Here is a 16088-nt window from a genome sequence, read left to right as displayed (position 1 = left end):
GGCACCAAAGCTACGGCTGCACCAAGTTGCCCTTTTCTCGCGGGTCGCCATACAAATTAAACCATTCCACAAATCGATGGCCCTTCTCCCTTCCCCCCTCTCCCACCAGCTCGACAGCATGTCTCCCCCAACCTCAAAATCAACCACCCACCCCCCACCAATACCGCAAACGGAGACACGGGGTGGAGAAATGGGAAGTATTTGGCCGAAAAGCGTTATTAAAAGCAAACACTTTCATTGGTTTCTGATGCACGGGGCCCTAGCGATAGCACCGCGTGACATTCCAGGTCCGCCGGCAAAACCCTTCTCCCAGCCACTCTTCTCACCCAAAAAAAGGGAAAAGATATCACATGGACGGAAATAAACTATCTTTGTGTCCTGGTCGTGGTTTCGAGGGGTGAGCGCGCGCGCGCGGGCCAAGGGAGGACGAATGGATAGAGGACGATCGTGGGCAATGGAGCTGGCCGTTTTTGCATATCATATTCCAACCACCACATTTCACGCCCCCGCATGTGTTTGCCCTCGGGAGCGTTTTAGGTAATTTGTCAAATTGATGATACGGCTGGTAAACATTGCCATATGTGTGCCAAGCGGTCGTTACTTCGGTTGAACGCTCTTGGCGCGAAATGTTTCGAAAAATGATATCACTTGTAGAGTGTATGAATGGATAAATTCTGACAAATTCTTCTTGGAATACATCGTTTGTGTGTGTGGCTTTGAGTTTCTCGTGTATCGCAATTCTAGGATATCTGAAAAGGTCATCACGATTCGCAGTAACAACGACTTATTGTGGGACTTATTGTTGCTAAACCGGACGACTTCTCGATTTAGGATTGATCCCTCGGCATGGGGTGTAGTATTGGAGAAGATTATCCTGGGTAAAAGCATTCGTAGCATCATTCCTACAGATTCTAATTCCACAACGACCTAATGGTAGTGGAAATCTCAAACTTTTGATGAACAAAATGTGAACAAAACTTTTGATGAACGATGTTCGCAGAACTAAACGATAGTAAGACTCCATCAATAACTCCATTCGCTCAACTACTGCTCCCCTTATGTTACCAGCAAACGACTCTTAAATGAACAGATTCAGCCCTTTCACCTTCCCCAGATGACAACTTGCCAGCCCCTTACATCGACAACTCCTACTGCCAGTGCCAGAACCAATAACGAACTTCGGTCGACGGTGTTCGTAGGAAATCACAACCAACTACCCGTAACCAGCAACGAATTCCCGTCCAACGCAGGCTCCATTGCGAAGCATCGCCTTCCAGTTAGTGACACCGCAGGTCATCGCAGGCAATTCAATTACTGCCGCTCGGTGGCCTATCTTATGCTAAGCAGGGCATCATCAGGGTTGACCAACTTTGCCCGCCTGCATCTGGATTGCGTTCCAGCTCCGCAATTAGATTGCAATCAGCCTGGGCCGGGGGTACGGGGCTGAAAGTAATTTTTATCTTCACGCTGTTGTTGACCTGACTCACCCGCGAACCGATGACTCAGGGCGCGGGGCGATGGAGTTGCCGACTTTCTTGCCGTACAGAGGGGAGGGGAGGGAAAATTTAACTTCGACATACTTGATATGGCTTTTTATTTTGCTAAATTGCATGCCCACGGGTTTTCACTTTGCCTTGCAATTGCTCCAAGTGCCATTCCCTAAGTGATTCCCTTAGTCACTCAATTTATGCTCCGGCTTGGCTTCAAACTTTTGTTCTCGCAATTTCTTCGCCTCCGCCCCGAAGGGACACGGGGAAAACATCCAAGCAGGCGAACGGTGTTTATCCAAGTGGAGGGGGAAGGAAATGTCATCGGTTTTCCGTCTCTTTTTCGTTTTGTTGTTTTCTCCGTCCTTGTTCGAAATGTTGGCCCCATTTGCATTCGGGTTTTGCGTTTGCTGCTACCGCGTCTCCTCCTCTCCGTGTTTGGGAGTCGCAAGTGCGTCAAAATCTCTACCATGGTCTCCAAGTGCGTCGTTTGTGCCTGTGTGAGTGTGCCTGTTTGTGTGTGTAGAGGGGGGAAACAACCGCAACGGCCATCCTTCGTAGGCTTTTTACGCGGTACTTCACTCAGCTTGCTGGCTTTTTCATTCCTTCCATTTGGGGACATCGAACCCCGTGCCCCCATCCTCTCTCTCACACACACACACTGGGGAGATTCCCTAAATCGTTTCGATCGGAAAAGCTTCTCGGTATGGAACGGTAATGAAGGGAAAATTAAATTTTCACTCCAATCCACCAGGGAAAGAGGGCAGGTAGTCGGGGTGATGGCAATACAGTGTGCTGAGTGCCGTGACAAGCTCCATCCGTTCCTTGCTGCCACTGCTTCTTGCTGTGTGTGTGTATATATATTTTTTGCACCTTTCCAACGCTTTCTGGCCTTGTCGGGGGAGGGAAGATGTAGGAGAAGGCGGGTCTGCAAATGGAACAAAAATGAATGAAGCAAATGTGTACAGCTCCGGCCGATGGGTGGTGGGAGTCCTGCCAGTGCTGGTCCTTGCATTGGTTCTCCCTTTTTGTCCACACCCCCCCGCCCCCGCTCTCCTTGGCCCGATGGAGGATAACGACCACCAACCACTCTATCGGTGGACATTAAAGTGGGCAAACGAACATAACCCCTTTAAGGGAGTGATTGTTTGTTTGTTTGTTTGGTTGTTTGTTTGTGTACGGAGGCGGTCATGAAGTGAAGCAGCCGGGTCACTCCTTCCACTGCTGCAAATCCTGCGGCTTCCGTCAAGTGTTTCCTCAGAAGCAGCGGCAGATTGGGGAATCTTGGCCCTGTACTGGAGGCACTGGCTGAGGGGTAGCTAGGGGAGCAAAAAGGCCACACGCAAAAAAACGGCACGTGCGTGCTAAAATGTGTGACGGATGGAAACGGAGGACGAAGTAAAAAAAAGGTCCTCGATGGTATTTTAGGTTCGAATCGGTTTTGCAACACTCGCAAAGGATAAATAATGCAGCTTTCGATTTTGGCTGACATTTTAGTTAATTTTTTTTTGTGGATTCCATCTAAACCTTGCATCTTGCGTGTTTGAAAAGGACGAACACTGTTTGGTGTGTCCTTTTCTCACACCTTGCTCGTTCGTCACAGCATCCTTCGACGGTCCAATGCTGCACTTTGGCGGTTGGCGCTTTTTGATCTCCTCCAAATTGCTCGCGCTCTCTCTCTCTCTCTCATTCTTTCCTACTCTCCCGTACATTTCCTTCCATCGCTCGCTTTCTTTCTCTATCCTGCTCTCTCACTCTCCCTATCTCTTGCTTTTCCTGTACAACCCAACTGTGGTGTGCTTTCCCTTTCCTTCTATCCCTTTGCGTAGAGTACACGATCGGAAAGGGACCGCTTTCGTCTGCGCAAACTCTTAATTTGGTCGTGATAAAAGCCTTATCTCGGTGTGTAGATTGGCTACCGCACTTCCAACCCTCTTTCCCCGGTTGCCTTTCAACACCATCTCTCACTCTGGTCGTGCTGGTGGACCCTTCGAGGCAAGTTTCGTCACCCTCTCTATCCAGGCGCGCACACACACACACCGCCACACAAACGGACGTACGCACGCACATACATGCGAGGGGGAGATCGCCCCGGAAAAGGACTACCTGTAGAGTTGTGTAGATTTTATGCGCAACTTCGTGCCGCGCTCGCTCTCTCTCCCCCATCGTACTCCAGCTGCTTTCAGACCGCCCCTCCCCCCTCCCCCCTTCTCATCCCCATCCGTGGCCACGGTACGGGAGGACTGTCCGGACCACTATAAATATAGGGGACCACATGTACACCTAGCACGATTTGCTGGTGTCCAAAGAGTGCTGCAACCACGTGGGTTGGAACAGGACTCGAACGATTTTCCCTGCACAAGGATCTCGCCGTTTGGGGTGTTTGGCGCTTTGAAAAATCTCGGAACCTGCTGCCGTGGTCGTGGTGGTGTAGAGCGCAAGGGTGGCGTGCAATTTTGTTTGTTTGTTGTTATTCTACCCGTTTTTCCGTTCTTTCCGTGTGTGTGTGTGTGTCTGTGTGTGTTTGTGCCTAGTTCTGAACTGGAAATCCGTTGGGAGAAACAGTGGAGGAGGGTTACGTTCTAAGGGTGTAAGGGAAGGGGACCTAGCAAGTAAACGGCCTAGCATCCTTTTGAACGATACAACGTGCTGCTGGTGTTGGGGTGGGGAAGCCGCCGACCTGTTGCAGGGTGCACAGCGAACACAACCTTTCTGCAGTGGGTCTTTGTGCTTTGCCGTCTCCTATCAGTGAAGGGAAAGGGAGCTGGCTTGGTGGGGAGTGCTAGTAACGAACTTAATTGGCGCTTTCGAGTGGACAGAGAACTTCAATTCAGCTCAAAGCTTGTGTGTCGATAGTTTTTTTTTGTTCTTAGTTTGGTGCATGTGAGCTTGGGAGTGCAATACGGACAGGAACTGTGGATGCAAATAGCCCTCCCCAAACCCAATTTGGGTTGGTGGTGGAAAGAACATTCAGAAGCGAACAGTTTAATGGGGGAGTAGAGAGAGCGGGAGGGGCCAGGGGTGGCTATTTGCATACGTCGAGTGGTTTCAAGTTAGTGGATTGCAATTTGATTTCTGTTCATGTTCTTGTTGCAGGTGCCGCCTTCTGTCCTGGTGCAACGAACGAGCAGCCCTCAACAGCAACATAATGCAGTGTAATTATAGTATTGCTTCTTATATTTATATTCATTGTTATTAGGTTAGACATTTTTGGTTCTTTTTCGGCATTTTTATAGAAATTCTTATAATATTTGTGGTGTTTTTCTGAAATTTTTAAAAATTGTGTAGAGTTCTTCAATTTGTATTTCCTACTGTATTGAATGTTTTCTATTATAAAATGATATATCAAACATGCTAATTTGTTCTGATATTCGTTCCAACATACATCTCTGAACATACCGTTGCACAATATATGCAATATAGTAATCTCACAACATAATCAAATAATAAAGTTGTTATCCTTTAGGCTCATCCGCTGTAAATAACATAATATTTTTGTATTAAAATTAACAAACTTTTAGATTAAAAAGCTTTAATTCCTTGGTAAAAATGGAACTTCAAACTTGTGCTCCCCTCCCTCCCCCCTCAACCATACCGTAACCGAGTGGACTCATCATCACACCCCGTTACCGTACTACCCTTCCCTCCAGCTTCATGTTTCGTGTGCTATTTTCACACCATTATTCTCCACGGTAACTATCCCGGAGACAATATTTCACGGGTTGTCGGGTTTAATGAAAGAAAAACATCCCGCAGAGCATTGTGCTGAAAAATGAATAATAAAAGCATGTCCCACGTCCCCGCCTCTGTGTGTGTGTGTGTGTGTGTGTGTCTATGGGGGATGATGTTGCCTCTCCTTGTTACTAATGGTTTCAAAACAAAAGCCCAACTGTTCCTGTTCGGTCCGTAAAGAGGACAGCACAAAGTAAAAAAATGGGTGGCCGCATTTTCATCCCTTTGCTTTAAGTTTGTTCCCGGTTTTTTTCCCTTCCGCCCTCTCCCATTTTTCCCTTACCATCCGTGTGTTGTGTATCAATACTCGTAGTAGTAAAAACGGGAAAACTTCCGCCTTGGCTTGCGGTGCGCATCGGACACCATGGTTGGGGATGGAGTGGCTAAAGTGGAAAAGAAGGGTAGTTGTGATAAGGGTTTCGTGCAACCATTCCTGCTGTGCAGAAATGTGATTGATCTTGGGGTGAGATGACTTTTTAGGTTGCCTCCAATTCCCCCGTTTTGGAAAGGGCAGCTTACACAACGGTAACACGACCATAGCAGCGGAGAAAATATTTCAAACATTTTCGTCGTGAAACATTTTCTTCCCTCATGCCCGCGGGGGCTTACGGTTACGGTATGCGGGATTTTCGGTTGGTTGTTGTCCCTTTTTCCACCCAAAAAGGTTCCACAAAAACAACTCTAAAGTTCATCGCGTATCGCGTTAGTTTAGTGCCTGCGTAACATTAAACTTTTGCCATATGGGAAATAAGCGATTATCGAGTTCAAAAGTTAATTTACACAACGGTGGGAACCGCGTTGTTCGTGTAGGATAACATCCTTACGAAAGTTGCCGCATCCGAGAGAGTGGCAATCTGCTGCTTTACAGTCATACAGCGAGTGGAGGGTTGCTTTTGTTTCATCTCCATATCTCCATTCTACAAAAATCGAACTCCAACTGTAGAGTTGTAGAGAGTTCTGGCAACTCGAATGGAAAGCGCCACCCCTCGCTTGACGACAGAACGGAAGGTACGCAGAGCACGGGCATTGGACTGATAAAAATAGTCATTCGGATCTTCTGCACTCTTGCTCTCGGTCGCTTTGGCCGGGCTATTTTTAGGGCCGCACTGGGTAGCAGAGGAAGCAGTACAGAGTTGCGACATAAAAGCCACCTTTTTGGGACTGTAAAATCATCGAACTATATTTTATTCCAATGCAATGGCAATCAGCTTGACGCTCGTTTTTGCCAAACATTCACCGACAGACCTATGTATTTAAGTCTGTTGAAAAAGTATAATTTATCGTTGTTAAACTACCTATGAGACAACCTAAACATATTTCCCACATTTGTGGGTGATACATCAATTTGTCGTTGTAATTGATCCAACCATCAATTATCTAGATAGGAAGCACACCACTCAGATGTGGTCCGGGTACATAATCCTATTATCTGTTTTGATTGATTTTTTTTACATATTGCTTTAAAGCTCTAAAAAGCTTATCAGGGATAAACATTTATAATCCGTATGGTGATTCTTAAAAATAACCTGATAGATGAATGCTCTAAACCTGTTGAACTTCTACTATTGAATAACTAACTTCATGGTAACTACATACAAGCTGTTTAAAAAAAAAATAAACAAAAAATACATCATACAAGTTTGGCAAGGTCCTGATGGGGTTCGATGCCTTCCGATCTTGTAGGGTCAGGCACCTTCATCTAATACATCACCGGACGACCAAATTAATGTGATGTAAACACGAGACCCGAGACGAACCGTTATTAAAGATTCCGTTATAATAACTTAAAAACATTCCCATAAAAAACATAAATTTCGAATAAAAGTAGAAATATTTGTTTTTATATTTTCAATCAAGAAACCCTACATAAACAACACACATAGGAGGGCAAGATGTATATATGAAATCCAATGTTTTATGTATACATCTTGGACGGTTACCTCTGCCGTGCGTTGTAGAACGTTAATCAAAAACCGTTAGGGGAGCTATCTCGATATACGAGCTGTGCTTTGGGTTGTCATATTATTATTCTAAAATATTTATAATTTGTGCAAATTTGTAGATTTTCTAATCACTGCGCTCACCCGCAGTTGTTGTACGAATCCAAATTTTGTTTGAATTTGACATTTGGTTTGAATGCAGGCCCATCTGCGCTGTAGCTACCTTGACCAGTGCGCACATGCAAGGTGTGTTTATTAAGGAGGTGAATTGTTAGCGCGTTTTCCGGGCGCCATCATTGAGTATTGTTATGTCAAATCGCATACAATTTTCTATACCCCCCTCCAGCCCTCCCCGATTTTAATACCGGAGCCCCCAGTATTGTTATGTCAAGTCGTGAAATGTCAATTTGCTCTGAAGCACTTCACCTCCTAATATCCATACACCTTGCGCACATGGTGTTTAGCAGAGGAACGGCCACACCCGTGCGACTGTGCGAAGGATCGTCTCGTACTGTGCGCGACAGAGGTCATCTGAAGAGTAATTATGTCAACGGAGCGAAGGTAAAAAAACCCTCACATCTCAGCGAACGGAAAATGTGCGATTGCGAAAAAGTGTGGGAAAAGTAGTGTGTTTTAGCGGAACGAACTGCTGGAAAACGCGGAAAAATCACACGCGACCGAGAGGAGGAGCACGCCCGGAACGACACCGGCAACAGTGGAGCAAAGGCCGATCATAACGCAAGCGAAGTGGTGTTGGTGTGACCGTCGAGGAGGAGTAGTGCGTTTTTCGAAATTCAAATCTCGAATCACGCCTGCCGTCACAGGGCCCGTGGATCGATTTCTGCCATTCTTGCACGAGGCAAAGCAGCAGCCGCAGGCAGTTCCCCGTACGGGCAGTATTCGGTGTGCGCACGAGTGTGTGAACGAGGCAATGGTGTATCGCAGGTGAAGAGCAGAGTGAGACAGAGCCAAACGAGCGCAGTTGGTATTGAACAGCCGACCCCGACCGCACCGTCGAACGACTACAGACGAAGGTGGAGCCCCCTTTAGCCCGCTCCTCACACGTACGGCCATCAGTGCAGTCCAGCACTTGCCTTCCTCGCTTGCTGCCGGTTCCCCGCAACACGCGGTTGAATAGTGGGCACCCCCGTCTCCCCACACGCACACCAATACAGCGCACGCACATCTTTCCTGCTGAAAAGCAAAAGCGAGCGCGTGAGCGCGTGTGCGAGCAATCAAATCGGCGGGCACGCGGTTTTCTTCCCCGCGAGAGTGTGTACTGCGTGTGTGCGAGAGCGCGTGTGTAGTGGTGTGGCAGCAGTAGCAGCACGCGCCCGTGCGTCAGTGTTGGTGTGAGCTCTAGTGGCAGTTCTTTTTCCGCTTCCGAGACGGCGTTTTTTCGCTTTCGTCTTCTGAGTGGTAGCACGCGACGAGATGGAGAACACGTCCTACGGAATAAATGTGGCGAATCGCTACGATCTGTTCTGCATCGACGACGATGAGGGCGATCCGATCGAGGCCATCCTGAAGAGTAAACAGAAGCAGCAGAAAAAGCAGCAGGCGCAGCAGCAGCCATCGCAGCAGCAGGGTGGTGCTGCCGCACCGGCCGCCCAGCCGCAGCAGGGCGGCAAGGCGACCGCAAAGGGCGGTGAGAAGGAGAACAAGGCGGCCGGTGGCGGTGCTGGTGGTGGTGGCCGCGGGGCCGAAAATCGGCACCCGGACAAATCGGACAACGCGAAGCACGCACAGACGAACGGAACCGGCAATCATTTACATAATCAGCGCGGCGGCGGCGGTGGTGCCGAGCGCCGAGGCATCAAGGAAACGCAGAAAGATAACATCCGCAATCAGGAGAACCAGCGCGGCGGCACTAATCCGGGAGCTAAGTTCCCGCGTGGACCGAACAAGAGTGGTGGCCCGGTGGGCGGCGGCGGCGAGTATCCGCGCAAGCCGCGCGAGTTCGACGGTGGCGATGGGCAGCGAAAATCGTACGCGCAGAACGGTGGCGGCGCTGGTGGCGCTGGTGCCGGCGGTGTGAAGCGGTTCGATGGGCGCGGCAAGCGCGAGCTGGACCGCCAGTCGGGCTCGAACAAAACGGGAATCAAGGCGGTGGACAAGCGGGACGGTGCCGGTTCGCACAACTGGGGCAGCTCGAAGCAGGACGCCAAGGAGTACTCGAACAACCCGGACCAGGACTTTCAGCCGCAGGACGCGGACACGAGCGCGGAAGCGAACGCGGAGCGCACGAACGTGAGCAACGGCGGCGAGGAGGCGGGCGCTGACGGGGCCGCCGCGGGCCGATCGGACGACGAGGCGAAGGAGATGACGCTGGACGAATGGAAGGCACAAAAGGCGGCCGCGCGGCTGAAGCCACAGTACAACTTGCGCAAGGCGGGCGAGGGCGAAGACTCGAGCCAGTGGGACAAGATGGTGGCCCTGGACCGGAAAACGAACCCGAAGGCGGAGAAGGGCGGCAACGCTGGCGCCGACGGTGGCGAGGAGGACGATGGCAACGATACTCACAACAGCGGCAAGCCGGCCGCGTCCGGCGGCGGTGGCGGCGGCAAGAAGCAGTTTTTGGAAATTGAGTACCACTTCAACGACAGCCGTCGGGGTGGATTGGGCCGCTCGAGAGGAGGTCGCGGCGGTGGCGGCCGGGGTGCCGGCGGTGGCCGTGGAATGGGCCGCGAGGGTGCACCGGGCGGCGGACGGCGCGAGTACGGCGGCGGCGAGAACAACTATCGAGGCGGCGAGGGCGGCGGCGAAGGTACCGGAGGCGGCCGATACAACAACTACGAGGATCGCGGCGGCGAGGGAGGCGAGCGGCCACAGCGGGACTACAACCGGCGCAACAACCGGCCGCCGATGGGTGGTGGTCCGGACCGGAACTACGAGGGCGGCATGAACAACACCAAGTACAGCAGACCGAACCCGCGATCGGCCAAGCAGCATGCTCCGGCTGCGCCGAAGGTGGACGACGAGCATGACTTCCCGTCGCTCGGTTAAAGTGAGGGTGCGCCCTAACTACGAAGAAGAGGAAGAAGTGGCGGTGTTGGGCGTTCGAGCGGGAAGCGGTGGATCCAGCTCATGCGGGCTCCCCTCGGCGCCGCACCACCTTCTTGGAGAATGTTAGGTTACGAGCCGTATATACACATACACATACACATACGCATATGTCGCGCACGCACGCACGTTCAATACAAGCGCAAGAGGAGGGAGCATGGAGGGACGGAACGGGAGAGTGAATGTCGATGAATACTAGATTTATTTTTTGAATCGTAATCCCCTCCCCCTCCCGCCCCATTTTACCGACACACTTACACGTGTTGCTTGAGGGAAATAAGTTAGTTTAACCTGAGTTTTGTGTGTGTGTGTGTGCGTTTGATGTGTGAGAGTGAGGAATTCAGAAGTGAAGGAAACACAGATATGCTGCCAGTGCTTTAATCAGTCGTGTGTCGTGCGTGAATTCTCTAGCTTCCTCCCCCCGCCCCTCCCTCCCTGCCCTCTCTTCATCATATACAACAGCAGTAATATGAGAAAACATTTGAAGCACACATTTAAAAAAGAACAGAGAGGGTTGTTCCTATATTGAAAGGCAGCATTAATTGCGCTTTAGTTTAGCTACTGAATGTCGTTCTACTATTACTACATGAACGGAAAACATCAACTATAGAGACACGTGTTTGTGTGTGTGAGCAAGGAATGTTAAAATAATGGCAGGCCATCATCAAAGAGAAACGAAGCAAATATCAATTCACCTCGAACCACAACAACACCACCCCCAGTTGAATGTTTTGTTTATTATTTTGTTTTTGCAACAATCGATCTGTGCGCTCTCCCATGTATTTGTCCTTAATAGTCATCTGCTTCTTCTTGTTATCGTTAGTCGGTAATGAGTGAACGTTTGAGGATGATGGGGGACCGATCCCGTTCTGAACGATCGCGGCAGAGCTGCGCTGTGCGTGTTGCGCGTGCTGTGTATGTGTATGTAGGAAGAGTTGGAGGGAAGTTTGATCATCTTGGGGTCCCCGTTTTGTGGAGAGGGGCCTCTCCCCATTAATAGTCTGCCGTACTTTAGCGTGTTGTTTCGTGAATTTTTGAATTTTTGAAGCCAACGTGCAGAACTATTATCCGAAGTGCGCGCGCGCCCCAGGTTTCATCGTCGTGCGTGTGTCGTTCGTCCCTGGCAAATCGGTATTTTACTACTTCCCGAATTTGCTCATTTGAACTTTTAATTTTGTTTTGCAATAATACTATCGTTTGAATTTAATCTTTTCCCTACTTTTCGCCGTTGTTTGCAAACACACGCGGGAAAGTATTCGCTTGTAATAAGCTGTCGAGTGGGAGGAAGAGGAGGGGGAGGGGGGGGAAGAAGGTGTCTTTTTACATATTAATCTTACGATTGTTCCGGTGTTTATGAATTCGTTTTACTACTTGAAACATAACAAATAACTAGCAATGAATACACACACTCTCTCTCGCGATGGCGTGGAATGGAAGGCAGGGGTGTGTACGATCGAATTGCTGGCTGGACGCTGGTGAACGATTTGCAAACACAGGAAACTAAAACAACCTTAATATACATACACAAGAGTATAAATACACAAACAAAACCAGCGAGCAAAGTTGTGCTACCTACTTCCTTGATTGATGATGATAGTAAGCCCCAAGAACGCGAGTCTAGCGCAAGAGGTAATGCACATGATAAGGGCTGCGACTAAAGGCGCGTAAACATGAATCAGTGTGCGTGTGTGTGTTTGTAGTCTCGAAAGGTGGGACCTCACTCTGCCGATCGCGAAACGGAGGTTAACAACGTGCAGAACAGCTAATGAATATAGGATGAGGAGAAGGAGAACACAACGAAACGAGAGCACGTTGCGTCGATGCTTGTGGTGTGCGTTGATTGGCGATCGCGCGAATGAAGCGCTTGCGCGCTTTCTTATTTGACAATTTTCTTACATTAATTTTAATCATTATCTCTAACGCGCTTGAGAGAAGGCATCATCATTAGACGGTGGTGTGTTGAAGTGAGGGCCGTCGGCATGTATTTTTTTTCTTCAAATTAACTAGGTTTGTTTTTCCTTTTTCTGCAAGAATTGCTTTTGTTAAGAACCGATGGCGGCGGGCACGGCGGTAGCAAATGGCGGACGCGGACGTAGCTCCCTGTCCCCGGCACTGTAACCTACATGCACAGGAGAGCAATAATATCATCTCAAAGTGTGTGTCCTGTGCCCTCAAAAACCGGAGGGGTGTTCCGCGATCGGTCGAGACCGCGCGCTGTGTGTAACGTCTGAGTAGTGGAAAGGAATTTGGAAAAGCGGGAAAAGGACGAACTAAGAATAATCAAACTTGCGAGAACACATTTTTTGTACTGCATTATGCCCTTAAGTAATAAAACAACCTTGTTTAAGTGTAGTTCAAGCTGCGTTGGCTGGGTTTGTAGGGGGGGAAGCGAGCGATAGTGAAGTGTGGTGATTTCCATGAATTTTTACACGAACGAAAAACGCCCGATCGGAATGATACTCGAATGGGGTCGGGGCGGAAGGAGGGTGTGTGATGCACGGTGGTGCGATGCGGCACGGTGCAGCAGAGCTCGTCCGATCGTCGCGGGGATCGTTGTGGGTGGGTTGGGACCGGTTGGTTACAAAAATAGCAACATAAACGACAAAAAAGGCCCACAAATGAGATGTGTGCTGCACACACACACACGCTGGGGCCCACAGTGAGAAGATTGAAGATGGCTGTACGACACATAAAGAAAAGCCGGTAAAATGTGCGTGTGGGGGTATAAAAGAGCGGGGAATGTGGGGGGATGATCGTCAGCCAACAGCAATACACAGTACAGCATTTACAGTACAGAGAAAAATGTGCAATTGTATTGTGAGATCGCGCCGAAGATATGTTTGCTCACGCGGGGCAGGGATGGAGGAATGAACCAAACCAAACTGATTATATATCGAGGACGTAGAAGAAAACGAAACACTGACACAGAAAAGCCCTTTACCAATATAGTAGTGCGGAAGGAAAACCCAAACAATAATGAAAGAAACATGCAATAGAGAGTCCGATGCGCGTATTCTCCTCCTCGTGAGCCGCTGCCGCCGGGTGATACAGACACTCACTTCACCGTTTCAAAACGTAATATTCCCTTCGTCAACGGGGCGGGAAAGAAGTCGCGTCGGTGCGAGGAAACAAAAAAAAAAGAGAAGAAAGATAATATTAGTCGTTAAGAAGGCAATGATGGCAACACATAACTTGCTACTACTAGCGTTTCTTTCCATGCATTTCACACACACACGGCAGCAGAGAGCACAGTACCTTCGGTGGGTCTCCTGGCTGCCGGGTGGGTGAAACAAATTAATCCACTAATAAAGGAATCCCGCCTGGTTGTGCGGGGAAAAGAAAAGCAAACAAAAAACTACACAGAAAGGTTTGAAAACTATTTTAATCGTTAGGCATCACACTGTGACAATTAGTACATGTATATGCAATCCATTACTAATAAAGAAAGGAGCAAACAATCCAACACAAAATAAAGCCAAACTCTTCTATCGACTATAAAACAACCTAAAAATCGGTGCGTAAGCATATTTTCCCCTTTTTTCCCTCCATTGGGTGTGCTAGCTGTACAGCTCTCAAAGGCATCATTCCTGGTCGGTGGCCTCTAAAAAAGGTTGTCGAGATTTAGACACACATTCGTCGCACGAGCTCTCACTCACGTGGTTTTGGGATTGCGCAAACACACATTCCGGTACCATCTTGCCACGGAGGGTTACACGTAGGACATCTTGCCCACATTGAATGTGTTGCATTTGAGTTGCATGTTTGGTTTGCCATTAATTGGGAAACTATCATTAATTAGAGCCAAAGTATGGCGTGGAAAAGAAAAGAATTATATTTACTACACGCCAAGGGGGCGCAATGCAGCAATACAGGATTTGTTATTCCAACGGTAAAGCAGATAAATTGCAAATAAATTCAAATTTAATTACAGCATTCGTATCTTACCCAAACGTTACCTGAAACTGATTTATTCTTATTAAAACTTATAGTTTCTTAAAAATTTATTTACTGTATAATATTAAGATTTTGTGACGATTTTCATGATGAAGTACCACTGTGGGCGACATAGATGGCGTTGCTGTAATTATAGCATCATCATCGAGTAACGGTCGCAACCGCCCGTTTGGGTAAATTTGAATACAGGCGGTCCCCGAGATACACGGTTAATGGGGACCGAAATCGGCCGCAAAATACCGCGTATCTCGAATTTCCGCGTATAAGAGGTACCGTGTATCTCGGGGACCGCCTGTACGCAAGCATGCTTATGATCTTTCTAATGCCAGTTTATGTGTTTTAACATGTTTTAATCATGTTTAAATGATACAACAAAGCATCTGAGCTTAACTTCGACTCATTTTCTCCCAAAGTACGCAGAGTTACCGAAGCGTCGTGGGCGTCGGCCATCGCGTTGACGATCCTGCTGCTGGTTTTCGCCTCTACAATCGACACAACATCCGCCCTCAGGTAGTAGTTAGCACGATATGGTAGGCATAATAAACATGATATTAACGATGCATCAACACCTTCTACTGCTCCACAGTTACCGAGGCTACAAACAGGAGATGAAGGAACAGCCCGACGATGTACTGATTGATCTCATTGCACGATACGGTCACACGATGCTAAGAGCCAAAGATGAGCTAGAGAAGTATGTTAAATCTTCAACTCCTTTTTTCAACATTCCCTATAATAAATCATTTAATCCCTTTTTTTTTGGCAAACAGCTCCAAACGAACGGTAGACTTCGGACTGTCACGCGGCTATTCAGGTGAGAATTTGCACCACAAAACCCCCATCACGCAAATGGGGAAGTAACCCGCTTGCTCTTGCTCTTTACAGGCGCCCAGGAAGCGAAACACCGAATGGCCATGGCGGTCGCCAACTTTGCCGGCGGCCCTGGGCGGAAACGAAGGTTCGAAGGAATCATGCTGTAAATTACTGACCACCGATGCGAGCCGAACCACCATTCCTGTCATGTTATCATGAATTCACGTGCAATACACGACCACAGTGTGTAACGAGATGCAAAATCGACGAAAATGAGCCTCACAACACAATCAATTCGAGCAATACAACCGCTTTTTGTCTTCTGTCTATTGTTGAACGTAGAGTTTAAAATAAATTAAAGCCAGTTTTGATAGAAATGTATCAATGATGATGTACGGGAGTGGTTGGATTGTTTTTTCTTCTTATAAATGTCGTGAGAAAGACGCATTAGCTTATCGTTTTATGCTCTAAAATGCATTTTTAATAGGTCTTTGCGTATCCAACAAGTAAGTAAAGAGCATTGTTGTGTCGGGCCGGGGAATTATTTCTTCTTCAGCTTCGCTAGTGATGAATGAATGATGCGAACGGAAACTTGCTGGCAATGGCTGATAACCCACTGCGGCTTATGGAGGGCGATAAGACGAGCTGGCACGCCAAGATCAGTTGCTTCTTTAGTTTCATCGTACCAAAGAACTACCCCGGCTGGTGGCTGGAAGACGCTCCGAAATTGTAAAAATTAAGTCTAATCATAAGAAGTTTGAATGACAACGCAGCAAAGAGTTGGAGATAGTTTTTTTTTGTACCGATTTGATTGTACAAAGGTTATCAAGTCATGGTGACGTATGCGGATGATGAAGTAATCGTAAAACAATGACACTATTATTAGGCCAGTCAAAATCCTGCTACCAAAAGACTTGTGCGTGAATTTGTTGGTTTTGTCAGCTTATTTTACTATGTATGCTCTTTAATGAATCTACTATACTTAGAACAATAATACTGAAATACTGAAAATTAAAAATCAAAAAATACTAGCACCCTGCCAGACTTCACCTGCCACTCGGTACAGGGAGGAATTTGTCTGGCGAAAAAAAAATAAGTA

General features: G+C 48.1%; 2 protein-coding genes across 3 annotated transcripts; both read left to right on the top strand.

Moving 5' to 3' along the window:
• Positions 1 to 3763: 3763 nt before the first annotated feature.
• LOC120896747 (diuretic hormone class 2) lies at positions 3764 to 15384 on the top strand. 2 transcript variants are annotated; one of them, XM_040301151.1, is made up of 6 exons: positions 3764 to 3930; positions 4584 to 4642; positions 14590 to 14686; positions 14763 to 14870; positions 14947 to 14990; positions 15062 to 15384. In XM_040301151.1, the coding sequence occupies exons 2-6, from the start codon at positions 4636 to 4638 to the stop codon at positions 15154 to 15156; spliced, it is 351 nt and encodes a 116-aa protein (XP_040157085.1). In that variant the 5' UTR covers positions 3764 to 3930; positions 4584 to 4635; the 3' UTR covers positions 15157 to 15384. The 2 variants fall into 2 exon arrangements, with proteins under 2 accessions (XP_040157085.1, XP_040157094.1); XM_040301160.1 differs by having other exon boundaries at positions 3764 to 3949.
• LOC120896739 (RNA-binding protein cabeza-like) lies at positions 7651 to 13580 on the top strand. Its single transcript, XM_040301139.1, has one exon. It carries the CDS (start codon positions 8594 to 8596, stop codon positions 10163 to 10165), a length of 1572 nt encoding a protein of 523 aa, XP_040157073.1. The 5' UTR covers positions 7651 to 8593; the 3' UTR covers positions 10166 to 13580.
• Positions 15385 to 16088: the final 704 nt, after the last annotated feature.

Source organism: Anopheles arabiensis, chromosome 2, assembly GCF_016920715.1.
Source record: "Anopheles arabiensis isolate DONGOLA chromosome 2, AaraD3, whole genome shotgun sequence".
NCBI classification, from domain to species: Eukaryota; Metazoa; Arthropoda; class Insecta; order Diptera; family Culicidae; genus Anopheles; species Anopheles arabiensis.
Note: the sequence above shows the minus strand (reverse complement) of the source record. Positions and strands in the feature narration are given on the sequence as shown.